Source organism: Phoenix dactylifera, chromosome 6 (assembly GCF_051530095.1).
Source record: "Phoenix dactylifera cultivar Ajwa chromosome 6, Ajwa_hap1_PhDact_Kaust_v1.1, whole genome shotgun sequence".
NCBI classification, from domain to species: Eukaryota; Viridiplantae; Streptophyta; class Magnoliopsida; order Arecales; family Arecaceae; genus Phoenix; species Phoenix dactylifera.
Genome location: NC_143195.1, coordinates 36,992,000 through 37,017,626, shown reverse-complemented (window position 1 = coordinate 37,017,626; position 25,627 = coordinate 36,992,000). Strand labels below are relative to the sequence as shown.

General features: G+C 44.5%; 3 protein-coding genes across 4 annotated transcripts; all 3 read left to right on the top strand.

Moving 5' to 3' along the window:
- The first annotated feature begins 652 nt into the window (after positions 1 to 652).
- LOC103703856 (eukaryotic translation initiation factor 4B3-like) lies at positions 653 to 4,556 on the top strand. 2 transcript variants are annotated; one of them, XM_088724009.2, is made up of 2 exons: positions 653 to 1,928; positions 3,547 to 4,128. In XM_088724009.2, the coding sequence occupies exons 1-2, from the start codon at positions 769 to 771 to the stop codon at positions 3,551 to 3,553; spliced, it is 1,167 nt and encodes a 388-aa protein (XP_088580135.1). In that variant the 5' UTR covers positions 653 to 768; the 3' UTR covers positions 3,554 to 4,128. The 2 variants fall into 2 exon arrangements, with proteins under 2 accessions (XP_088580135.1, XP_008785094.2); XM_008786872.6 differs by lacking the exon at positions 3,547 to 4,128 and adding an exon at positions 4,139 to 4,556 and having other exon boundaries at positions 660 to 1,928.
- Positions 4,557 to 10,892: 6,336 nt separating this feature from the next.
- On the top strand, positions 10,893 to 13,507 carry LOC103703993 (Pollen Ole e 1 allergen and extensin family protein). Its single transcript, XM_039118651.3, has 3 exons — positions 10,893 to 11,480; positions 11,595 to 11,988; positions 12,873 to 13,507. Exons 1-3 carry the CDS (start codon positions 11,321 to 11,323, stop codon positions 13,231 to 13,233), a joined length of 915 nt encoding a protein of 304 aa, XP_038974579.1. The 5' UTR covers positions 10,893 to 11,320; the 3' UTR covers positions 13,234 to 13,507.
- Positions 13,508 to 14,899: 1,392 nt separating this feature from the next.
- On the top strand, positions 14,900 to 16,457 carry LOC120107534 (uncharacterized). Its single transcript, XM_039120846.3, has one exon. The coding sequence runs from the start codon at positions 14,982 to 14,984 to the stop codon at positions 15,840 to 15,842; it is 861 nt and encodes a 286-aa protein (XP_038976774.3). The 5' UTR covers positions 14,900 to 14,981; the 3' UTR covers positions 15,843 to 16,457.
- Positions 16,458 to 25,627: the final 9,170 nt, after the last annotated feature.

Sequence of the window (25,627 nt, the reverse complement as noted above, 5' to 3'; positions counted from 1 at the left end):
CTGTGTATTCGTACCCGTATAGTATGAAACACCGGTTTTAGCAAAAAAAAAAAAAAAAAAAAAAAAAAGCATGTCATGCTCTATGTTCAGTTTTATAAAAACCAAGGAAAGTGCACCATGTCTCTTTTCCTTATAAACATTAAAATTGTGGAGCCAGAATATGGTGGATGCCATTTTTAGATGGCTCTTTCTTCCTCTCCTCATTCGCCTTAGGTTCTATGTGCTTCTTTATGAGATTGTCTTTGTATCAATCAAGCATCTTAATGCTAAATAACAATATGTTACACAATACAAAAAAAGCTACTAGATTTCAGGCTAGATTCTCCAAAGTATTCCGCAATTGATTTATCCTAAAAGAAGTTTGATTTTGAAATCCATTATAATTATTTCATCTTCCTTTTATAATAAAAAATTAAAAAAAATATCTAAAGCATCTCGACAAGAGGCTTAGTGAGTCAGCAAAGTAAGGTTTCCATGCTGTATCAAATAATAAAAAAAAAAGTAAGGTCTACATGCGTATAATAAACGCAACACCTAGAACTGCAAAATAGTGGTCCGAAGTCTTTGACGTTAGAAGGCCACAATTTTGGAAAAAGAATCGAATATAGTCCTTGAGTGGACGGGATCCCCGCCAGGTCTCCAGCCCACTCCTTTTTGGATTCTCCTTCCACGTTTCCTATAAATCCACGTTGAAACCGACCACCCTCCTCTGACCGCCTGCCAAAGGAGAGAGAGTTAGCGAGCGAGCGAGCGAAAGAGAGAGCGGCGATGGGAACGGTTTCGGCATGGGCGAAACCCGGCACATGGGCCTTGGACGCCGAGGAGCACGAGGCCGCCACGGAGCCCCGGAAAGAAGACAAGGGCTACGACTCCTCCGACTCCGCCTCCGCCTCCGCCTCCCACCACCATCACCAGCCTTCCGCAGACTTTCCCTCCCTCGACGCCGCCTCCAAGATCTCCAAGAAGAAGAAGTCCCAGCGCCTCTCCCTCGCCGAGTTCACCACCGGCAGCGCCGTCACCCATGGCGCCGGTCGGCTCCGGACCTCCTCCTCCTCCAAGGGCCTTACCACCGACGATCCCCTCGTCCTCCCCAGGGCCCCGCGCGAGCGCTCCGCCGAGGATCTCGAGCGCTACTCCTCCCGCGGCTTCGGCTACTCGTCCTACGGAGGTGGCGTGGGCGGCCGCGGCCGGATCTCTGGCGACGACTCCAATTCCCGCTGGGGCTCCTCTAGGGTTTCGGACGAGCCGAGGAGGGGCGTCTATGGGGGGGAAGGTTCTGGATCTAATAGGGATCTTGGCCCTTCTCGTGCCGACGAGATAGATGATTGGGGCGCGGCCAAGAAATCGGCGGCGCCGGAGAGGAGGGACAGGGGAGGGGTGTTTTTCGATTCCCATTCACGGGCCGACGAGTCGGATAGCTGGATCTCCAGCAAGAGCGCTGCACGGCCTTCCGATGGAAGGAGGACGAACGGAGGGGGTTTCGACGGTCCTAGAGAGAGGAGGGGTGGGTTTGATAAGTTCAACAGGGAGGGATCGAACGGCGGGCCGGATTTGGATACGTGGGCGAAGAAAAGGGAGGAAGCGAGCAGCGGCGGGAGGCCGAGGCTCGTGTTGCAGCCCCGGTCGTTGCCGTTGGCCAACGGGAGAAACGAGGAGCTAAGCCGTGGAGAGCAGCCAAAGGGGCCTACTGAGAAGAGCAAGGGATCGAATCCTTTTGGAGGCGCCCGTCCACGGGAGGAGGTGCTGGCGGAAAAGGGGCAGGATTGGAAGAACATTGATGAGAAGCTGGAGGCTATGAAAATCCAGGAGGCACCACCTGAAAGGCCGTCATTTGGGAAGATGGGGAACGGAGCTGGTAGCTTGCCGGAGGATCGCACGGAAAGGAGTTGGAGGAAGGCAGATACAATTGATGCTACTCCTCTGCCAAGGTATGGTCTTTCAATTGAGTTTGCTCTTTTCGTGATCTTTTCCCCCATCAATTATTTCCAGCATTATGCATCATCCTTATCTAGTAGGTCGTTCTGCGATTCTTGTATTTCCAAAGCTTTTGTTGAATTGACCTGCTATTGCTAGTCCTTGTTCAAACTACTGATATATTAGAAGAGATTTCTTCCCATTATGATTTGATATATTTTTGTCTAGTTATGAGAATGGAACAAGTAGCTAGACTGAGCTTGATGTCATTTTTAAGTTTAGGTGCTATTGCTGTTATTCCGTTTCTCCAAGAACCTTTCTCCCTTCAAAAGTGTTTTTTCATGTTTTGTATTTCGTACCTCCAGCTATATGGTTATCCATATCTCTGAACCTTGAACTTATAATAAGTAATTCATATTGTTCATAGGGAATTCACTTTGTTATGCAAAATAATCGTTTGGAACAAATAATCTTGTAAATGATGCCATTGTTCATTTTTATTCCTTATTGATCAACATCTTCACCTCCATCTCTATCTATTTTGTACAAGGTACAGCCAAAAAAATGGCTTCTGTCAACTTAGTGACCTACAATAAGTCCACACTCCACAACTTTTTGGTTTCCATCTCTGGTGTTAAGATCAAATGCCAGAGCATCACTGTCATTGTTATCACATTTGAAACCAATATCATCATCCTGCCATTAAACTAGTGTAAACCAATAGCTGGTTAGAATTTGAGGGGTTTTTGACTAGAAATCTATTCCAAGTTGGGGTTCTATTTTAGCAGTCGGTTTTGTAATATGCTTGTATAGATGAATATTGTAGACACACATGCAAACACACGCACACACAAATATACATATATTCACATGTATACATACATACATACATCCATATATAAGTCAGTTTTTATATATCCCAGATCTATGTGGTATTTGTTCCGTAGTCAGCCGATTGAAGAGGCATAGCTTGATCTTATTTAAAAGACCAACCATGCAGCTGGGGACTTCTAAACCCCTCCACCACGAGCGCAAGTAATATTTTGTGTATGTATGGTATCCATGAGATATGTGTGTATGCATATATTTATGTATCTAGGCCTTTATTGCATAGGAATTTTGCATGGGGATTCCATCAGGTTTTAGTTGGATTTATTAAAAGGATAGACTGTATTTAGGTTCGTTTCAATTTTGCTAACTTGTCATTGGCTGAAGAACAAATTGTCGCAAGAAAGTGTGAATAAGAAAAAGTGTTGCATGCTAGTTAGTGGGGTTGTGGAGACAAGTTAATGCAATGTGTGAATGGTATCCTCATCCAGTTAGCGTTCAAAATTAAGTTCAAAGTAGTGTATTAATGGGGTTAGATGATTCTTCAGATCTGGAATCTAATTTTGATTTTTTGTATAGCCAGACTTTATAATGATTGGAGCTTTGAAGGATTGTAGCATGTGATCTCAGTATCTTCTTGGCCATATTATGTATGATTCTGGGTGCCTCAGTGTGACAAATCTTCTCATGTATTAAATGTACCAAATGCGCTTTCTTGACTAAATTATCATGGTCTGGTAATGCTCAAATAAGATCAGGACATGTGGAGGGTAAGATGCTAGCTTTCCTTGATGAAACTTATAGGAAATAATCTGGAAATATTTGCAATAATGCTGAGGATGGAGGTTAATAGGACTGATTGCAGAACGTGGAGCGACGAAGGTGATGCCAAATTATTAAGGAAAGGCTTGGTTGTTATAATTATGGTTATTTTGGTGAAGGATCTTTTATGTTCACATCCAAGGCCCAAGCAGTGATTGTTGGCTTGACCTACTGGTTAATCATCTCCCTGGCTCCACAACAGTTTTTCTTTTTTTTAATCATTTAATTTTATTCTAGTTTCACTTCTGGATCACCATCTTTCAAGAACAGTTTGTACTAGTTATATCAACTCTAATTGTATAAACTGCATTGCTATTTGTTCTCTCCCTCTTTTAAACAACATTGCAAAGCGGAGTTTTGAAGAAGTCATTCAATAAGAAGGGTGCTTACGAATAACCCTTAACCATAATGAATCATATCCAAACCATCCATATCCACTTGTTTATTTCTTTAATTTCATTTCATATTTATTTTACTTCTCTTTTATCAGTCCAATCATTTGGCCCATTTGTATCGCTATTTTCATGTGGAGCATTGTTTGTTTGCTGAATATATCTGCAATTTTCAAATGCAGGACAGAGAAAGATGAAATGTTACCAGAAAACTAAGTAATCGCCGGAACTTTGGCAGAGCTGACCTCATAACTATCAATCAATGTTAAGATGATGGGGCATTCTGCAGTTACAGTTTCTATTATTTGTGGCTTTCGACTTTATATTGTGGTAACCCTCGAAAGACTAAGGCAGTTTTGGTAGGCATTTTGATTAGTATCTTAGTAGGCTGGCATGTAATGGAGAGCGACAGTATAGCATTTGGTTTCCTCCCTCCGCCTTTGCTCCTCTATACCTTGCTTAGATTATTTGAGATTTTTTTTCCTTTTTTTTATTATTTTTTTATAGATGATTGTACTGCTATTACTTCTTGAAGGAAATTTACTGCTCCTAAAGTCTGTTTTGGCTGGTATTCCCATTTTGAATAGGCTTCGTTTTCAAGGATTGTTTGTGCTAAACTAGTTTTATTAGCCTAAAATTTTGTTGTGCTACATGTATAATTGAAGCAACATCATTGGGTTTTTATAGATGCAAGGGTTGCAACCACGCATCAAATGCAACAAAATATAGCTCCTGTAAGTTCATAATACTTTCCTGAATTCTGGCGAGTTTTGAACTGGAATAAAAGCCTAATAAAACTTATTAATGATTGTGCTAGTGCAGCTGATAAATCTTGAGATGCTCCTTCTTGCATCATAGTGGTGTAATGGCGGCACGTATTTAAGTTTCGCCCAACATTTTTCCTCCGCTGTGTAATGTTTTAAAATCTAGGGATATTTTGAAGCGATGCTTGGTTTCGCGGGCTTAAACTACACGCTTACTGGCCATTTGGGTTTTTTGGTAGAGTACTTTTTAGCCAAAAGCTACCTTTGTAAGAAATCTGTTATGAAATCAGTGACAGGTAGGTAGCCAGGTTAATTGTTTGTGGGTTTCTGAATTCTTGTAGCAGTGCCCCATGGTTGACCTTATTAAAAGGAAAAGCTTGTTTAGATGAGTAATTTGTTGATATGTTCGTCGTTGCCAAGAAAGTATGGAAGCCTGATAGCCATGGCCCGTGCGGCCTTATAGCTTGCATGCGAACTCTTTGTTGTGTTACTGGAGTACCTCGAATGCCGGTGTTTTAGGCTACCATTTGAGCCCAATGGCTACAGCCGAAAATTGCTTTGATGCCGCCTTGTGCTGGACTTTCTCCTTTATTCCTCTTTCACGTGTGAGTGCGAGGCATTCCACTTGGGATAAATGGGTGCCATGCTATGTCGCTAAACCTACGCATAATCATATGAGTGCTGAAATGGAAGTGTCTGCCCATCCAATTACCCTAGCTATATTGCTGCTAAAGATTAAAACTTTTATTTCAGCGAGAGTGGAGGTAGAAATAGATCTGTTCACGAGCCAGATGGGTCATCGGATTTGCTTAAAAGCCTGAAGCCTTTCGCAAAGGCTTGGGTATGGATTTTAAATCCGACGGGCCGGCCGGCCCTGAAATATGAGTTCTTCAGTTGTTTGGATCGGACTTAGGTTTAGATCAGCCCAGTCTTAGCTTGGCCCGGCCTAGATTTAAAAAAGTGGGTATGTATGTATTATAAGTGGTTGGTTCGAATGGTTTGAACAATGGTTTGCTTGATTAATTGAAAAGAGGTGGCTAAGGTTCTTCAGCCGCTGCCTTCATCTCCCTCCGTCTCTTCTCTCTCTCGATTCTTCCATGGAAGTGGAGAATGTCGCTCCTTATAGCTTCAATCTCCCACTACCTACATTCCTCGCTCCGAAATCGGAACCAATGGCTGTAAAAGCCGATCAAGATCTCGCAATGCTCAAATCGGCAGCTCTCAGCAGTGCTTATCCCTCGCTGTCAGTGCTCCAAATTGAGCTCGCTGGAGATCTTTCAGTGGCAGCCTCCAAGTTCAAACAATGACGGTCGGAGCTCATCTAGATTCCAAAGCTTTCAAAGCTACGGCAGCGGATGCTTCACCCTCTTCGGTGGTTATTGAAGATCATTCGGATTGTCACAGCCTCGAATTGACGACGATAGAGTTTGGATCAACTGCTCTTGCGGATGGGCGGCGGTGGAATACCGAGACTCGGTCCCAAGCCCGAAACCCAAGTACCAGACTCTAGCCTAAGAAGTAGGCCTAGAGGCTAGGCTGAGAAGGGCTTGGGCCTGATTAATTTAGTTACATCTTGAGTTGGGCCTGGCTCGAACCTGGGCTGAGCCACTTGATGATCAAGTCTAGGTAGAACAAAGGAGGATGGAGTTGGCTGTTGGTTGTAATGCTGCAAATCTGTCTTTCAAACGAAGTGCATCAACTGTTAGGACAACCAATTGCTTCCCAGTGGATGACTGTGCGGTTGGGAGCCCATAAAATTTCCATTGTTAACACCATCCTCTATAACCAATTAGTTGCTAGGCATAATCTTTATTATTACAGAGCAATTTGATCTAGATGTGCCTATGTGCTATTTGATAATCTATCCATGTCGAAATCCCGCAGGTTGTCTTTCTTGTTCATCATCGGTTAATACACACACACACACACTCTTTGTTTGAAAAAAGAGAGCAAAATCAGGCAGTTCAGTTAATATTTTTTTAAAGATAAATTTGGGTTTATTATACCAATTTATTGTAAATGTATCTGTGAGAAGTTCAGCTCATATTCAGAATAATACAATAATTTAATAAAGCAGCAATATAGTTTTAGCAGTATAAAAATAAAATATTGATAATTTAAATTTTATCTGATATTTTATAATTTTTTATTAAAATTGATAATCTAATATTATTAAGTTAGGAAATTTAATAAATACAATATATATTGTAGGGGCATATAATAGAAATATAATATATACAAGTATTAACCAACTATAAATTTATTTATTAAAAAGTCAGCTCCCGCGCGCACGCCAAGAGTTTGAAATCTCATGCCCTAAATTTTCTAATGATCGTTGAACGCCTCATGCTCACCTCAAATCTCGGTAAACGAGAAACCACCTCCTCCTTCCATCTATCTCTCATGGTGAGGGAGGAGAGGACAACAGAGACGTTTGTGAAGCTGAGGTGTTACTCCAACATTGAGGAGGAGATGGTGCAGCTCCTTCATATTATTTTACAGACATTATTTAAATGTCATCAGTTATCCTTCATCATTAAAATGTTGCTATTTATTTATTTTTTTACCACCAAAGATTTTACATATTTTTAAATACTAGTAAATATTAAAAAATACTATAAAAAATAATTTTTAGTGGTTTATAAAAAAAACGTTGCCAATTAATCAATGATATAAATTTGCGACATTATGTCGATATTTGATAAAAATTTTGTTAAAAATGCTGGCAGTATTTTTTTTTAAAAAAAAATCCGTTGTATTTTTTTACATGGGTAAACATTTTTTTGTTTTTGTGTTGAGAGAGGAGGCATGAAAAGTTCAGCAGCAATATATTTATTCGGGCGACCAAAGCCATTAATGTTTTTCCCTATGTGATCGCGGCCATCCATGCTTCGCGTTGTAAACTGTATTCCTGTGTTTGGATCATGTACTGCTGAGCTTGGTCGGTGGACAGGGTTGAGGAGAGTCGGTTGACGGCAGGAAGCGACGAGAGTAATTCCCAAGCATTTATAGCCTGACTTGTAGATGGGAAGAGAGGCCCATTCCATTGCTGCTGCAACCACCATCATCGTCGTGTAAATGCTCCCAACTTCCACCGTCAAAGCATTCAACGAATGAGAATCTAATGCTGAGACTAAGTGAGCCGCTCGCTTTTCCTCCGCATGGGCACTTGCGCTTTCACCTGCCTCGCAATCTCTTTCCTTCTTCTTCCTAATGCCATTTGAAGGTCGGGTGCAGTGGGTGTCAGATCTCATTCAATGAAGCCATCTCCCTATCTTGTCCATGCGAACGGATTAAGATAGCTGATGTTCACGGGTACACGGCCGTCGTATTAATGCAATACAGTAATGCGATACAGTGTATTCCTTCTTGGAAATTCGGGATGGATTGACGGATGGGAAACATAAGCTCCGCCAAAGAAGCAGCGGTGGTGAAGAAAGAGGTAGAGGAACGTCAACTTCATCATCCTTGCGAAGTGAGAACGGCTTTTCTTCTTTCCGCATGCAGGCCGACGATATCAAAGATGGCTGGGGGTCAGGGGCGGCTCAATACATTCTGGAGCCTAAGACGAATCCAATGAATGAGACCTTTTATTTTTAATAATAATTTTTTTAATAAATATAAAATACTAAAAAAAATATATGAAAATAGATAGCTATCAAGTACACTATTTCAACCATGAATCTAACAAAGATAGACAAGAAGCCTTTTCAATTTAATATAATTCTTGAATGGAAGCACATAAAAGTAATTATTCTAAATGAAGGGCCATGAAACTGATTAAATAACTGAGATAATACTTGGAAATACTGTTTACCATGTCAAGCAAGAGCCGGATAGGAAAAGGTCATCCCATGGCACTTCATGGTCAAGGTAAGGAAAAAATTTGTCCATAAAGAAATCTCTCAATAAGAGAAAGTAGGGTCATTATGGGAAATTCACTCCATCAAATTAATAAAAATCCCATCCCACCATCTCCCCTTCAAGTGAGTACCCAAGCAGCAACTGCAACATCACGGCACAGCAGCCATTCAACCCCCTCCCTCCTTTTCTCTCTCTACCACCCAAGAGGGGAGAAGAAACCGAGAGGAGAAAACTAAAAGAATCTCCACCCTCCAAGACGTCCATCTCCAATCCCCCTATCTTTCTTCCGGATGGCCCAGCTGGATCAGGAGTAGTGTGAGGGAAGGAAAACCAAGACCAAAACCAAAAAAGAGAAGGGATGAAAGGTAAGAGTGGCTTCAGGCGTCTATCAAGCCAACCAAATCCCTCCTCTCTCTCTCTCTCTCTCTCCCCCCCCCAACCCAAAACAAAACTACTGTCCCCAACTTCCAAATTGCCCCTCTGCAGGCCAGGAAACTCTCCACCGATGGAGGGGAGAAGATTCTTAGCCAGCTCTTGATCCCGTTTATATGGGGCCTTTGCTTCCTTTTAGTCAGCCTCCCGGGGCCTTCCTTTGGCCCGGGGCCTTAGGCGACCGCCTCAGTCGCCTAAGGCTCGGGCCGGCCCTGCTGGGGGTTATTTGAGTACGCAGCACTGCGGGCAGATCATCTACGGCTCAAGCCAGTGGCAAATTCCTCCAAGCGAGTTATTTTTGATGGACGAAAAGGAATAGAAGAAATTTGCTTTCCGTTAAAAGTTTAACATCCCTGGTGTACTTATAACAATCCAGGACCTCACCCAAAATGGCTAGTCGGAAGGTATTATTTGGGTTTCTTGATCCTGTATAGGTACCCAAGATTTACCCAGCGAATAACCGATGTGAGACTAAACACACGCCCGCACGGGTCCTCACATACTCCCTCCGTTCAAGCCCTGACGTCCTCATCAAGCTAAGAGTTCAAATCTATTCAAATCTAATCACAAACACCATGATTGGCCCATGGTCAGCCCCAATGGATCCATGCTGCAGTGTCCCCTAGTCCACATAAGTTATGGGCCGGGTCCGCTCTGATACCATTTGTAACAATCCAGGACCTCACCCAAAATGGCTAGTCGGAAGATATTATTTGGGTTCTTTGATCCTGTATAGGTACCCAAGATTTACTCAGCGAATAATCGATGTGAGACTAAACACACGCCCGCACGGATCCTCACAGTACTGTAGGCAAGATATCATATTAAGAGGCCTACCAATGCACACTTTGCTCTTCCATTCTCAAAATCTGTAGTAGGTTGCCCTCCTTCTAAACTTCCAAAGCCTCACCGTTATAATTGGAGTTGGATTTCACCTCTAATATAATTACTGGAGGCATTATAAATTGCCTGAGAGAAGCAATCAGCGCACTTCGACATCCTTAGATTTATAAGTTCAAATTATGGTTTAAATGGCCCTATAAAACATTGATTAATTCATTGAAATAATAATAATCATCAAACCAATTGTTTTGCTACCTAGAGCAAGAAAGACGTCGTATAGGAAAATCATGGCTTCCAACGAAATGCTCATCAACAGCTAGTCGATCAGTATGCGATTTATCTTGCTTCCGAAGGCTACGTATAATAGATCCGAAGTGGTTTTGACCACTCCAAATTGATTTATGAGAGTAATCCTGAATTGCCTCTCCCATGGACAAATGTGATGGCGAGTAGTTAAAAACGACGTGGCTTTTAAATGTTTTAGGCCAGTTGGAAGGTAGCGTTATCTGGAAATCACTAGCCACGGATCCAAGGTCCATAAATGGCGCATTTCTCTCTGGTTTTATTTCCTCGTCCATGGAAACAATGTGGGGAGCTCATGCTATTGAGGGACCTCAGTAATCTTGCCTTTCTCATCAACGAGATTGCTGCACGATGGAGGCAAATCGTGGAACGCTTCTGTGCGGCCATCTGATGCCCTCGCACATCATGAAGCAAAACCATGGCTCTCCAAGACAAGCAGGACAGCAGCTTTCCTAGAATTTGATAGCAGTTCGAGGTTCTGGAGATACTCGTGCTTCTCATCTCAGATCTTCGGGTATTAATGTTCGGATCCAGTGAGTTCAGTGCGGATCGGACTGTGGGATCGATCCATGTTGACACCTTGATCCGTTTTTATGCACTGCCTTCTGTGAGGATACATTGATCCAAGCAGGACAGCTTGGATTGGAACTGTTTATTCTTCTCAATTGCACCATTCACTCAAGTGTAGATATGCAGTAGCCAAACATGTTTTCGCTCCTCGTGTGTAAACTAAATTATATTTACATGGGGAAGTAAATGCAGTCATATCTGAAGATAAAAAAACTCCTATAATGGGGAAAGACGAACTTTTGACTGACTTCGCTGTAGAAGATCTGCCTTCGCCGCCGAGTATATCAAATCTCAAAAAGCCCCAACGCAAAGGGGAAGCCCCTCCACGACAATATCGCCAGTTGAGGGGGGCAGTTGGAAGCACACGAACCTCATTTATTATTTCACTCTCGGATCCTCCCATTTTATATTCGCCACGCTACTCCGCAGCATCCCCACCTCCCACCATCCCTCGCTTCTCTACTCCCTAACCAAAACCCCTTTCCCACCTCTCTCTCTCCCCTTCTTCTTCCTGGCAGTAGATTGTGATCTTTAGCTCATTCGCTTCCAGATCCTCACTTTCTCATTCTTGTAACTCGCATTCCTCCGATGAGTCGCCCGAAGGATTTTTCATGGGTATTGGCAGCTATAGCTGCCATGTTTATAGGAGGGGATTTGAGAGTAGGCGCAGATACAATGGTGACCGGGAGCGTCTTCTGCGACCAATGCAAAGATGGCCATTGGAGCCTCTTCGACTATCCTCTCGATGGTACCGTAAAATAAATCCCACCATTCTCTCCCCAGCTACTGTATATAAGATAAATTAAAGTTCATGTTGTTATGTTCTTAAGAACAAGTTGTTACTGCTTCAAAACAAAATCAGGAGCGAAGGTGGCGGTGACGTGCGGAGGAGCGGACGGCCAAATGACAGCGTACAAAGAAGACAGCACCAACTGGCTGGGCTGCTACACGGTGAGATTCGAGGGGAACCCGGACCTGAGCGGCTGCTACGCGCGGGTGGTGGGGGGGCCGGAAGGGTGCGGCGCCGGGGCCGGGCCGGCGCGGGGTCTGACCCTCATGTTCCGGATGTTTGGAATGGCCATGTACACGGTGGACCCGCTGCTGTCCCAGCCGCCGCAGCCCATGGGATTCTGCCCGCGCGATTCGGCCCCTCCCTCGTCGCCGACGCCGATGCTGCCCCGGCTCCCGCCGCCGCCACCTGTGCCCCGACGGCCACCGGGTCTCCCTTCCTTGGAGGCCTCCGCCTGCTCCTACGAGTACGATCACCTGTCTCCCCCATTCTCTCCTTCTCTCCATCACCAACAAATAGTTCTTCATTGAATCCTCGCTTAATTTTTTTTGGATATTTATATAGGGCTATCGGATTGGAACAAATGGTATCAAAACAAATTCTGCCTATAGCCTATGTAGACTAAGAAAATAATCTCGTAAGAGTTCATAGAGGCTGACTGTGTACCGGTCATGATGCTTGTGATTAAATTTGAATAGATTTAAACTCTTAATTCGACAAAAACATCAGAGCTTGAAAAGCAAAAAAAAAATGTAAGGACCGTGTGGACATGTGTTTGGTCTTAGATCGGTTATTCGTCGAAGAGATCTTAAATATTTATATATGATCGAAGAACACGAAAAAAAATATTTAAGTTGTTATATATTGATTTAGGGGAGAGGGATTAGCCGTTGGGTTCGACCAGGCAGCCGGGAATTACGCCGCTCCATGCCTGACATTACCGACGTTCTGCATGTGCGTCGCCTGGCCCGCTGGTAAAGAAGGGCGTGTCAGGCATTGAGTGGTTCTTGGTAGGGTAGGGAAAGGCAGAAACACATCTCAGTTGTGACCACTTTTTTATTGAATCAATGTCCGAACCGAGCATTTGGGCTTCCATCCTCTTCCAATTATTGGTTAAGAATTTTGCTTTCAGGGGAGTAGCCATGCTGCCGACCATTTTAACCAGTAGTAGCAACGTTTTATTAGGAGACATTGCATAAGCTGAAAACCCCTCAATGGTCCTAGAATTCGACATTAGTTTGCTTAATTTTTTGCTTTGCGATGAACAGTGTTAATATTAAGATTCAATATTAGGATGTTTTTCCTAATCTTACATTGGATCGCTACTAATTTGCGAACACTGATTGCTAGTAAATGGATGATGCCACAATTCAAGTGCTACTGGAAGGTGGTGAGCCCACAGACGAGGGTCGCCATGGCTTTTGGACCTATCGCCGCCGGGAGGTACGGGATGAACATGACCCTGTGGGAAGGACTCCAAGGGAGGGGAGACCTCTACAGGACGCTGCTTAGAGAAGGGACTGCAGCTCTTCTCAACTCGTATGATAGCTTGAGCTTCTTCTACCCCACACTTGGTGTGATAGACCACATGAACCGGGCCTTGCTTGGGTCCTCTAGGCAGGCTCTCACTACGGCATTAAGGTTCAGAAGGGCCAACTCCGGTGCATATGGCCCTGGAAACGTCACCTGCAATTTTAACCCATGTTCGTAAAATGAGTTTTATTCAATTGAATTCTCTACTCATATGCCTGAATTTCTCATGAAGTTGTTGTGGCCTTGGATTTGATTTCACCTTACACATATGATATGTAACTGATACTTATGAGTCAAAGTGCTTAATATATTTATTCGAGCGGGTTGGGAAAAGTATTTAATTTCTTATAATTTCCTATCATTTTTGCCCCTGCCTACTTTTTCTTTTCTTTTTTATGTGTGTATTCATTAATTACACTAGTTATATTGCAGGTGCAAGAGAACAAGCTTGCTGTATATTCAGGAAAAGGATATTTATCGTAGTCAATAAAATTATAAGGCCCAATCCAAATATCCAGTTCATAGCAGTGCGAAATTAGACATAAGTTTGCCCGCTAGACCTCTAGCTAAGAAGGACATAAATGGTCCACATAAGTTCCAAGTTAAAGTTACCCAAGTAAGCTTGCCAAAATTATTGCTCTAACTTGAAATTGACCAACTCATATTTGATACAATCATCTCAAGCTTGTATTCGTCCAACCTCGGTCTAAGCAAAGCATGCTTAAAATGGCCATCATTGATCACAGCTGATTGGCAGACATGCCAAGTAAATAAAATAAATCAATTTGATTTCTCAAAATATATAAATCCTTCTCCAACTTGATAAAAGCTCAGGTCAGACAAGCTTACCACGACCTAGTCTATAAAGTTTTAATTTTTAAGTTGACCCATAGACCACCGCCGTGTCCGTATAACTTCTGAATCAAAATTATTATTCATTGTTATAATGTCATGACAAACTATATCAATCAACAAATATATTTTAGGAGCTTTTCTTAATCATACTGTATACATCATGCTTGTTGCTATTATGGTTGAAATAATATATAATGTTTGACTAAACCAGACTTCAACAGCATTATATTTTTGAGCTGTGAGACAACATAAAGGTTTAATGCGTACATTATTTCCATCTACTCACATAAAAATAATATTTAAATTCTTGAATAACTATAGTGTGAAATAAGGCCTTCCATAACATTATATGTTGTCACTAAAACTTGGGGACTGTGTATGATCACATGTCGATGAAGAAACGCATGTTATGTGATCCTCAAAATATCCATACAAATGCAGGCACACAAAATTACAAAGACACATACACAGATGCCATGCATGCAGAGCATCTACACATTAGAATATTATTTTCAGAATTCTTACTGTCTATTTAATGGAACGAAGTATCCTTATTGCCACCAAGGTGGTAGCCTGTGGTACTGGGCAGCAATTCTAATAATAAGGTCTCAAGTTCGAATCGCTGCGGCGATGATTAAATTGTGGACCGGAGCTCACTAATTTGGCCACTACTTGGACTTGTGGTGTAGGACCGCTCTTGAACCGCTAGTAGCCGGGATGGTGCCGGGTGTGACGTACTCACACGTGGGACTCGAGCCAGAGCTCAGAGAAGTAGCTGAGCCGGGCCCACGGGTGGGGAGGGTACGAGTAAAACCGGTCAGAGTGCCCAACACACGGCCATTTCTGCCCGCATCGAACATTTTTCTGGCGGGGCGGGGGCTGCTACGCGGGATTGGGCTTGTCCCTTCCTCCCCCTACCCCTTTTTTTTATTCGTTTTAGTACGACTACGAACCTTGAATAGGCATGGCATCGACCTCCTAATCCCCTTACTATTGGAACAGGTATAATTAGATCTCTCCAACTCCACTGCAAAAGTTCCACCTACCGTAATCTGATCTCCTTTAAATCCCATGCTCCTCTCGCATGTGTTGAATTCCAAGCAAGAAGAAATGGAGTTCCTCGCCTCCCTCATCCTCTCCCTCTCCTTCTCATCTCTCCTCGTCTCACCACCAGCACAAGCCACCGCTCCATCTGGCACAATCAAGAGGACCACGAAGCAGCAAATCCTTGCGAGCATCCCTCCAGGCACACAAGAAAACACAGTTCCCTTCATCACCTCCCCCTCCGGCAAGTACGCCGCGTACCTCCTCCGCCGGCAGACCGCCCCCGGTGCTGGAGGCTTCGGCAGCGACTTCTGCTACATCCAGGTTCAGGACACGAGCACCGAGCAGAGCATGTGGGAGTCGGAGTGCGCCCCCGTGAGCACTGCCAATACCTGCGCCCTCGTGTTCGACGACTACGGGCTGGAGGTCTTCGACGGGAGCAACTCGGCCTGGGCCACGGACGACGCAGAGTCTGCCGATGAGAATTTCTTGGAGACTCTGGAGCTGGTGGACGAGGGAGACATGTGGCTCCGAGACAAGAAAGGAGAGCTGGCATGGAAGGCAAGCGAGGAGCCGCGTGCCAACCAGGGGTGCGGGCTGCCCGGGTCGCCCGGGCTGGCCCCGGCGAGGCCTCCATTCGCCGCTCCAATTGGCGGCGATGACAACCTTCCTTTCGGGCAGCAGCAGCAGCAGCTGCCGCAGCCGAGCACTCTTTCCACTCAGCAGGGGAAGCCCATGGCTGGGGTGAGCCAGACCTTCGGGTTCGACAGCAATCCACTGGCGGACAGCGCCCCTTATGATAGCGGGTGCTCCAGAGGTGTCCAATACTGGCTTGGAACGGGAGGGGGTGTACTCCTTGCTCATCTGGTCTCCGCTCTTGTCTTCTGAAAGGGTACGTGTGTTCTTGTGATGGTAGGTGCCTCCAAAAGTTGTGTGGCGAGCAAATGGCTTCCTTCATATGGTGCCTTATTTGTTGTTTCGCTGTATTCCTTGAGCAAATGATTTAAGCTGTCCATCGAGTAATACCAATATTATTCTGAACTGTTGCCTCCGCTTATCTGAGCACAAATTTCTTGCAACCTAACATACATCCAAGCTCAGGCCCAAGCCTCTCTTAACCCTATCCTTACATGGATATTGTTGAAAATATTACAGAAAAAAACAGCCATAAGTTTATAAAATTTCTAACCGACTCGACTCAGGTCCTTAAGTTAAATCTTTCCGCCATCGCGTCTTGGTCCTAGAGCGGCTTGTTGTGATCCCGGAGATGTATTATACTTGAAACATTTTGCAACAAATGTTTCCTTGACCTATCTGTTATATTTAATTTGTGCTAATTATGGCTGTGATTGGATGGAACTTTGGTGCTCTTCCAAGTTGAAGAATTAATTAGTGAAGTTAATTAGCAAAGGTATATGCTGTGATTTTAGAGTTGTATTTGGAATCTAGGTTTATCCTGTCTTAAGACGGTATGTATGAACAGTGATCATAGAATGCGATGAAACAGGGCTCCAATGTTGGTGAAATAATTGAATGTTCAGAAAGTTTTTACCAAAATATACTTTCAAAGATATATTGAAGTAGTGTTTATCTTGATTGCAACTTATTCTTTTGTTTTTTTATGAAGTATATTAATTCGAAAATTAAACTCTGAAGAAACATGGAGGCTATATGTGTGCCAGATTTGGACATTGAAAGATGAAAAGAATCAGATGGTGTACTTAGTATTAGAGTTACGGTTCATGCACATTTCAAGTTTAGGTATACAAGTGTAAGCGAGCGCAATCAAAATTTCATTCAAATTGTAACAAAAGAAATTTGAGTCTCTCAATGAAATAAGGGATTTGCAGTCTGCACCTTTATCTGCCAAAATTTCTCGTCATGGTACATATTGATGAAAGCAGATTGGAAAAAAAAAAAAAACAGCTCTCTGTCACTCTATTTGGGTAAAAAATTGCACCGTTTCTTGTTCATTTGATCGTGGAATGATGCAGAGAGTTTTGGGTCTACAAGCTGAGGAAGGTTCACCTGCCGCAGAAATCTGTTGTTCGTAAGCTGGCCTACAGGGAAGGTGCCTTCTCAGTCTATAACTCTATATGCTTGTCTTCGTTCTCAGACTTCTGATAAAATTTAAGTTGTGTGTCAGTTCAAGAATGAGTGCCTATGATTGCAAGCTTAGACTGATGTTTTAAATTCTCAGCAAGCTTCACCTTCTTCCTTGCCTCGCCTTGGTTTGGTAAGGCTAATCTGTCCATCATTTACCTGGCCATTCTTCACTGACATTGTCTTGTTGTGGTCTTGTTCAGTTCTTAATGTTACTGATCTGTTGGTATTCTGACAACAGCATGGAATATCTCTAGAGGAGCCCTTCCTCCTAATTTTCTTGGGAGAGGAGAAGAGTAAATATTATTCAACTCGTATTGGCTTGTTGAGATGCAAATTAAAATATTTAGAATATGCTTTAGCTGTCAAGGGGACGTCACCCTGCGACAGTCGGTGAACCTTGTGGTGTCCTTGTGTCCTTCCCTTGGCTTTAATTCGAACCCTCGGTCTTTTGTTTTGTTTTGATTTTTTTTTTTGCTGAAGTCTTTTGGTTTTTTTCGCTGTCCCAAATTGGAAGCAGGCCTTGGACGCTTGCTAAGTTACTATGAAGCCCAATCATGCTTCCTCTCTGAATGTTTGAGTGAAGTTTGACTTGGACCCAAATCAGATTCAATTCCAGATTCATTTTTGTTTTGTTTGGAATTGGATTATAGATAGACCATACCCGATTTGAAAGATCCGTTGGATCATAAATTTTAGCTGTGGACAAGATCTGACTCGATTTGATCTTCAATTAGGTTAGATTTGGGTTCAACATTAGAACTGAACAAAAAATCAGAAAGGAAGAAATTTTACTGATGGATTCAATCTAACCTGACCTAAAGGCAATTTTGGTTCGCTTTCCAAAGGACGTGCTTGACCTGAATAGCCCGATATTCCCGTAGCATCCATTGCATGTCGCGCAAAAGCGGGTGCTCCACCCCCTCCCGTCTCTCCACCTGAAAGCAATTAATCAAGACAGCAGAATCCCTTTCCAGAATGATCTCATTTGCCTCTAGCACATATCTCGCATGGGATGGCCCCGTCCATGCGGCCCTGAGCTTCGCCCTAAATGCCGAGGTCTCAAAGGAACGACATCCCCCCGCAGCAATCAGCCTGGCGCTGTGGTCTCTGATCACAAAGCCACTCCTGCCCAATCTCCACTGGCAGGTATACTCCCATCGAAATTCACCTTAAGATGGCCAGGCGGTGGGGGCTCCCAAGAGACAAGAACAAACCTGGACGCCATGATAGTGGAGGGGGGGGGGTCCTAGATGTCCCTAGCCATCATCGGTGAATCCAACTCAAACGACTCAATGACCTCCACTGCCTGATGGAAAGCCCGCTCAACAACAAACCTCAAGAGGAGCCTCCTACCCTCAAAGACTCTGGTCTTTCTGTCCAGCCAAATATGATAAGCCAAGTAAACTGCAGCAATGCCCCACCCAACAGTGCTCGATGATCGCACAGTGGCTCTCACCTGCTGAGGAAAGTCCTCTATCGCAAAACCGGATCCCAAAAGGGGAAACGATGCCCCCCTCCAGACCTGGGCTGCCCGAGGGCACTCAAACAAAATATGACTAACAATCTCCATCGAATCAGGGTAGTCCACATAGGTCGGCAAGCAGTCCCAGACCACCTTCCAAATGAATAGTGCTACTCGTGGATGAGCCCACAACCTCCAAATTCAGCTCCCATCACGATGCCTGGCCATCTCATTCCTCACCAAAACCTAGATATCCGCCAACCTCACCCTGGCAGACCCAGTCGCCGCCCAAACCAGCCTCTCTTGTTCACCGTGTGGTATCAGCATGGCAAGTACTCTCTCCGCAAACTGTGCCCCAAAAACCTTGCGAATCAAGGCCTCGTCCCACCGACCCCCTCCGGGAACCATCATATCGCAGACTCTGAGCCCAGCCAGTCTCTCAGAGTCAACCATCGTCGACATCCTATACAGCGGTAGCTCCGCCAGCCACCTATCTTCTAGAACATTGATGGACTACCCATCACCAACCACCCACCGAATCGTCGGTAGCACCATCTGGGCGGAGGAGCAAATCTCCAGCCAAATGCAAGAACAGTGTCGCCTAGCCCAAAGCTCCTATGATCGAGTAGGCATCATACTTAGCCCTAATCAGGGCGCCCCACAGATTGTCTGGCTCTAGGATAAACTTGGCAGACCTCACGCCTCACCCTTAGTGATAGTACCCCCAGCCCACCATGTCTGAGCGGCTGACAAACAACCTCCCAAGCCATCAAATGAATGTTACTCCTACCATCTCGTGTGCCCCACATAAAATTTCTGAACAGCTACTCCATAGACCTCAGTAGGGACACAGGCATCTGTGAGCTTGCCAACAAGTATACCGGAATCGAACTCAGAACCGACCGTACTAGAATGATACGCTCCATCATGGATAGAGCATCCACCTGCCATCCCTCCAGTCTGCGTCTAATGCTCAACTCAACCTCGGAGCAGTCACTGTGCCAAAGACGACGGCCTGTAATGGGAACCCTAAAGTACCACATCATACTGTCCTGCTCACCCACACCCAGAATCTCACAAATGGAAGTCTTGATCTGTGGCTGGGTCCTCAGACTGATACAAATGACAAATTTATCCCTATCTACCAGCTAATAAGAAGCAGAACAGCAATTATTCAAGATATCCCGAATCACCCTTGCAGCCCGATGAGTTGCTCGTGCCAACAACAGACAATCATCGACAAATAATAGGTACGAGATCTAGCACTCCCCTGCCGTCGGACTATATACCTCCAGGACCTGACGCTCAGCCGCTTGCCGAAGGGCCCTAGATAATGCATCAGAACAGAGAATAAAAAGTAGCGGAGATAGGGTGCATCCCTGCCGAAGACTAGTCGCTGACTCAAAAACTGTGTAGGTGAGCTATTCACCAGAATGGCAAAGGATGGAGAATACACACACCCCATGGTCCATTTGATACACGGCTCATGGAAACCAAAGCTTACCAGTGCCCTGCGCATAAAATCCCACCGCATCCTGTTGTAAGCCCTCTCCATGTCTAGCTTGATACTCATCTCCTCCGGCTCGGGGCACTCCGAAGATCATGCATAAACTCCTATGCAATAAGGATATTGTCTGTGATGCTTCTCCCTCCTACAAAAGCCCCATGCTCCGGATTGATCAATCTAGGTAGAATGCCATACAGCCTAGCAACAAGAACCTTTGCCGTAGCTTTGTATAGGGTAGTACACAAGCTTATCGGTTTATAATGAGCCAGCTCTGAGGCGTCCGCCCTCTTCGAAATCAGAGTAAAAAAGTTCCTCTTCCAATCCACCTGTAGGACTGCCGAGCTAAAAAATGTTGTATCGCCTCCACCACCTCCAGACCAATGATCGACCAATATTTCCTGATCCCGAGGCCCTATCCTCAGGTAGACCCCCCCCCCCCCCCCCCCCCCCCCCCCGCGCTATATATATATATATTATTTCCTATTTCAGATGATAAACTGAGGTTTTACTACTTTTTAAATGTAGGAAAAGATAGAAGAATTTGGCCAACTTGTTTTCTTGGCGGCTCAAAACACAAATGGGATTGGTCCTGCTGAGAGAAGTGCAATAGCTAAAATGACTCAAAACTCTCCAGGGAAGGATTGGAAGGATTGATGATAGAGAAGCAATTAGATGCAATTGGGACACCTGATGCAAATATATCCCACCTTCTTGCCATTGGTGGGTACCCAGGCATTACTGTTCCTGCAGGATATGAATTAGATGGAAATCCTTTAGTTTGGTATCTGTTTTGGTGGTTTAAAGGGTTCGGAACCAAAATTAATCGAGATTGCTTATGCTTTTGAACAAACAACAAATGTCCGCAAACCTCCATCAGATTATAAGCCATGAAAAAGGCCAGTAATTGTTTGGGCTGTGTTTGATTCATGAATGAGAAAAGTGGAAATAGACGCTATGTTTATTGGCAAGGTTGTTCCACAAATTATGTTTATTTATGTATGGCAATAATTTCTTATTTCTGTATGGCATAATTGAAGTGCTGTCTGGTTGATATTTTTACAGTAAGATTGCTATTAAGTAATTAAGATGGATAAATGATGTGTTTACCGTTATTACCTATGACTCTACTTGGTATATTTTTTTTATGTATTTTATTTAAATAAAAATCCAGGCAACCAATTACTATACTAATAACATACCTATGGATGTATGAAAAATTATTATTGCTCGTAGTTCAACTGGAAATCATATTATTCCTAATATATCTAGTAACTTGTTCTTCTAAAATAAAATGGATTATGATATATTTGCCTTTGTCACTTGTCTTTTTTTTATTGAAGAAAATATTCGGAGGCTTCAATCATATTCACCTTTGTCGTAAGGATAGGTATTCGTTGCTTATAGTCTAAGTAGAAATAACAAAATTATCTTTTACATTCTCAGGTAATCAACAATAGTCCAATTAGCGGTAAAAAGCATAGGGTAATTGAGAGTCGAGTGGCACCCACCCATGTCAAAGGAGAGCGAGGTAAACCAATGGCGTGAATGGCTTATGACAAGGTTCGCCGGAAATATTTATATCTGCGATAGACGTTTGAGCAGTGTAACCGTTCCCCGTTTATACCAGGCTTTTTAATATTTTTTAGCAGGCATCAGCCTTCTTTCATATCTTATTTATGCTTTATGTGCCAACCAAACGCAGCCTTAATAATGTTATGATTGAGAGAAAACATTATTTTGCAGAGATCCTCCTCGCTTAAAATTTTGTCGGAACTGAGGTTACAACCCCTTGAGAGTAACACCTCTGGGCTGTTATTCTGGGCGGGCATGCTAATGTTTTTTAATTTGCATTTCCATGGCTGAACAATGACGAAACCAAATTGAAGCCACTTGGACATATGCTTCCGTGGCCATGCATGAAGGTAGCTCTTTCTTTAGTAGGATTTATGTTTTTTTGAAGAAAATCTATTTCCTGACACGTTTCCTGCTGCTCACCCCAACGCCTATTCTACTCCCTTATATGGCCAGAGCTATAGTTTTAGGCATATGAATGGAAGAGTTTAGGAAGTCCTAACTTATGAAATCATAGTAAAGATTGATTAATATACACAAGTTGTGACTAAGAGTGGTAATTTATGACCCGATCCGTCAATCCGAAGGGCGAATGACTTGTTTCAAGCATATTTGAGTTTAACATTATTGGCTTTCGGTTGTAAATGAATTAACTCGTTTAATTATATTTATTAAATGGGTTAGGTTCAGATTTAAATCTTTGACCCATTTAACCCGTTTAATAATTGGGTTGGATTATGATCTGACCCGTTTAATCTGTTTGAACTTGTTTAACCTAACTTGCTTATTCTGTTTAGCTTGTTCAAATCCATTTAACCCACTAAAAATCCGTCTAAGCTATTTGATAAATGGGTTATGTAAGTCAGATCAGATTTGGGTTGATAAATTTTAGACTCAACCTGGATCTAACCCGCTCCGACCTGATTGCCATCCCCACTGGTGCCACGAAGACTCCACGAAGAGGCTAGCGTGCAGGACAATTGGAAGGAGATATTGCAAAAACTAGAGACGACAACAGTGAATAGACTCCGAAAAGCATGAGGATATGTTGTGTCACAGTCGTGGCGGATTCAGCAACAAAGTCCAAGATGCACCGATTACGCTCTTTTCAAAGGCGCCTAAGACATAGAAGCTGCTAAAGAGCGCCTTGCAAGCTTATGATCTCCAAGTACTCCAAAGTAAACTTGGACTAGTAGGTAATGAAGGATGGGAGGGATTCGGAGTCCGTAGATTCCTAGCCAACAAAGAGTAGAGGCATAATAATGGTAAGTGGTCAACGGTTTCCTCATAGGTACCATATGAAGGACAATGGTCTGGTTGGTTCCAGTGGTGCTTCGCAAGATTATCAGTTGTTAAGATCTTGTTGTGAAAGGAGCGCCAGTTAAACAGCCAAATGCACAATTAACTCGACCATTGATGAGAAACTTGTAGCTGTTCTCTTCTTTTTTTTTCCCGCCTATTTGGAAAGACATTAGTAGAGATCTTGGTGCTTCTTTTAAGCTGGGGAATGGCAGTAACATTCATTTTTGGGAAGATTCTTGGTTGCACTCCATCCCATTAGCTTCTCTCTTTGCAGATTCGTAACTGTTCTTGATAGAGAGACTTGTTTGGTAGTGCAACCCAAATTACGCCATCATTTCTATCAATGAGTAGAACGCCACTTAAAATATTGGATAAGTTGGTAGGCTCTTGAATTATTTTGTGGTGAGAGAGAGTCTGAAATTTGCAAGCCTGCATTGAAAAAGTTCAGAGTAGAGCTTCCAGGTTGCAGTACTGCTGGCTAGTGACTGTAGATTAGGAAACATTCTGCTAAGAAGATCATCGCAGGCCCATACATCCATCAATATTCCAGGAGGTCCATTGTCCATTACTCGGCAAGAACCAGAAGAACTGATCGAACCTTCAGAACGAGATGAGCCTTGTGTGTCCTGCTGTACGAAGTAGCTCTGCAATCAATTTTCTCCAAGCAATTTCTTCTTCTAGACAGAACCTATTCCACCAAGGTCTGGTTGAAAAATGTTGAGGTTGATGATGCCCAGGGCAGCAAACTTTCCGGGGCGGGCGGCATATGAGCACCTGAAGATGACCTCCCATACATTGACCTATTCGCCAAGAACAGGGTCTAACATCCACTAACTCCGAATGGAGCTCAAGACTGCATTAACAAGGGTTAGATGACCTTCAAAAAGTACCTCTAGTAGACCGAAATTTTGTTGCTTCGCCGATAACCAAGCCTTCCGTGCTCTCCGAGGCCAACTCGGAGTAGGCACAAAAGCCCAGGAACGACGCGGCCGCTTGCGTAAAAGGAAACGGATCCGGTCCTACGTGCCATTCACACGTTTGCTGGGCACTTCGATTCCCAAAGTCCCGTTTTTTTTTTTTTTTGCTAAAGCGGGCGATTCATACATAGCGGGTACGAATACACCCTATAGAGTCAGAATACAAAATGGCCCGAAGAGCTCTGGGTATATCTCTCACTACAAAAAAATATAGTTTTGCCGACTCTTCCCCGCCGACGCTATCAAAAAGCGTCGGCGAATTTCGAGCGGGGGTCGAAACTCGACGACGCTTTTTGATAGTGTCGGGTGAAATTTAGAGACGACGACGCTTTAAAGCGTCGTCGGAGGCCAAAAGGGGCCCAACTCCCCCGATCCCTCCTTCTTCACCCAGCCGCTCCCCCGATCTTAGAGACGACGACGCTTTAAAGCGACGTCGGAGGCCAAAAGGGGCCCAACTCCCCCGATCCCTCCTTCTTCACCCAGCCGCTCCCCCGATCTCTCCTTTTTCACCCAGCCGCTCCATCCGCCGAAGTTCTTCTTTTAATCCCACACCGGAGACCCCACCAGTTCTCCCCTTTTCTTTATCTACTGCACCTTTGGGCTTCTCCGTTCTTCTTTCTGCTACTCTTTGGCGTGGGGTGTTGGGAGGGAGAGGATGGGGATCGATCTGAACACGATCGAGGAGGAGGAGGAGGAGGCGGCGGAGAACCCGACCTCACTCCAGCCACCGCAAACCCACCACCACCACCGGCGGCAGCCCCCTCATCCTCCGCCGCCGGCTGCGGCGTCAGGCGGAGTAGTTGCCGGTGTGCTTGGAGCTCTAGCACGCCTGCGCGGGGCCGCTGATATCCTTGCCGAGGAAGGGGAGAGTGGTGGTGTACTTGCCGCAGGGGCATCTCGAGCAGCTTGGAGACGGCGGCGGCGTTGGGCTCCTCCGTTACGATGTGCCTCCCCACGTCTTCTGCAGCGTCCTCGATGGCAAGCTTCGGGGTTTTTAGCGACGCTTTTAAGCGTCGCTAAAAATCAACCTTTTACAACGCTTCTCAAGAGCGTCGGAAAAAACTTTTTCCACTCCGGTATGGCCGACGCTTTGGTGACGCTTCTGTATGCGTCGGGGGTACTTTAGCCGACGCTAAAAAGCGTCGCTAAAGGTCCAAAAAAACGTCGGGATAGGTCCTTTTTCCTGTAGTGTCTCTTCCCAACCCATAGGGTACCACCCAAGTGGCATGCTACATACGATGCGACCCAGTCGGCCGCCCCATTAGCCTCCCGATACACATGCCTAGCCTGTAATATCACCCCCTCCCTCGCCAACATCCAGATGTCACGAAGTAAGGGATGGTCACCACCATGACTACTCGGGCCCCTACGGATCCAGCTGACCACCGTAGCAGAGTCACCCTCGAGCAGAATCGAGCTCGCGTGGAGCACCCGCCGTGCGTAGAACAGACCCATCCAGGCCGCGCACAGCTCTGCCCCAGGAACTGAAGTATCAAAAATCTGACAGCCCCCTGCTGCCATCGCATCAGCGCCCGGGCCCCTGACAGTAAATCCGGCCCCTCCCCTCCTGCCACCGTCCAAGACAGAGCCATCAAAATTGACCTTGAGGAAACTCGGGGGTGGGGGCTCCCAGGTAAAAAATACCCTATACGGAGCTGCCGAAGCAATGTGGGAGCCCCAGGTGTCCCGAGCTATCAAAGGTCTGTAAGCAGACTCTACATGGATCATCTCATCAGCTTGGGCACAG

What these genes read in the sequence shown, in the direction of transcription:
- LOC103703856 (XM_008786872.6), top strand. Translation starts at nt 769, where the DNA reads ATGGGAACGGTTTCGGCATGGGCGAAACCCGGCACATGGGCCTTGGAC. An exon ending in GATGCTACTCCTCTGCCAAG is followed by an intron (nt 1,929 to 4,138) that starts GTATGGTCTTTC and finishes TTTCAAATGCAG; the next exon opens with GACAGAGAAAGATGAAATGT.
- LOC103703993 (XM_039118651.3), top strand. Translation starts at nt 11,321, where the DNA reads ATGAGTCGCCCGAAGGATTTTTCATGGGTATTGGCAGCTATAGCTGCC. An exon ending in CTTCGACTATCCTCTCGATG is followed by an intron (nt 11,481 to 11,594) that starts GTACCGTAAAAT and finishes AAACAAAATCAG; the next exon opens with GAGCGAAGGTGGCGGTGACG. An exon ending in GCCTCCGCCTGCTCCTACGA is followed by an intron (nt 11,989 to 12,872) that starts GTACGATCACCT and finishes ACTGATTGCTAG; the next exon opens with TAAATGGATGATGCCACAAT.
- LOC120107534 (XM_039120846.3), top strand. Translation starts at nt 14,982, where the DNA reads ATGCTCCTCTCGCATGTGTTGAATTCCAAGCAAGAAGAAATGGAGTTC.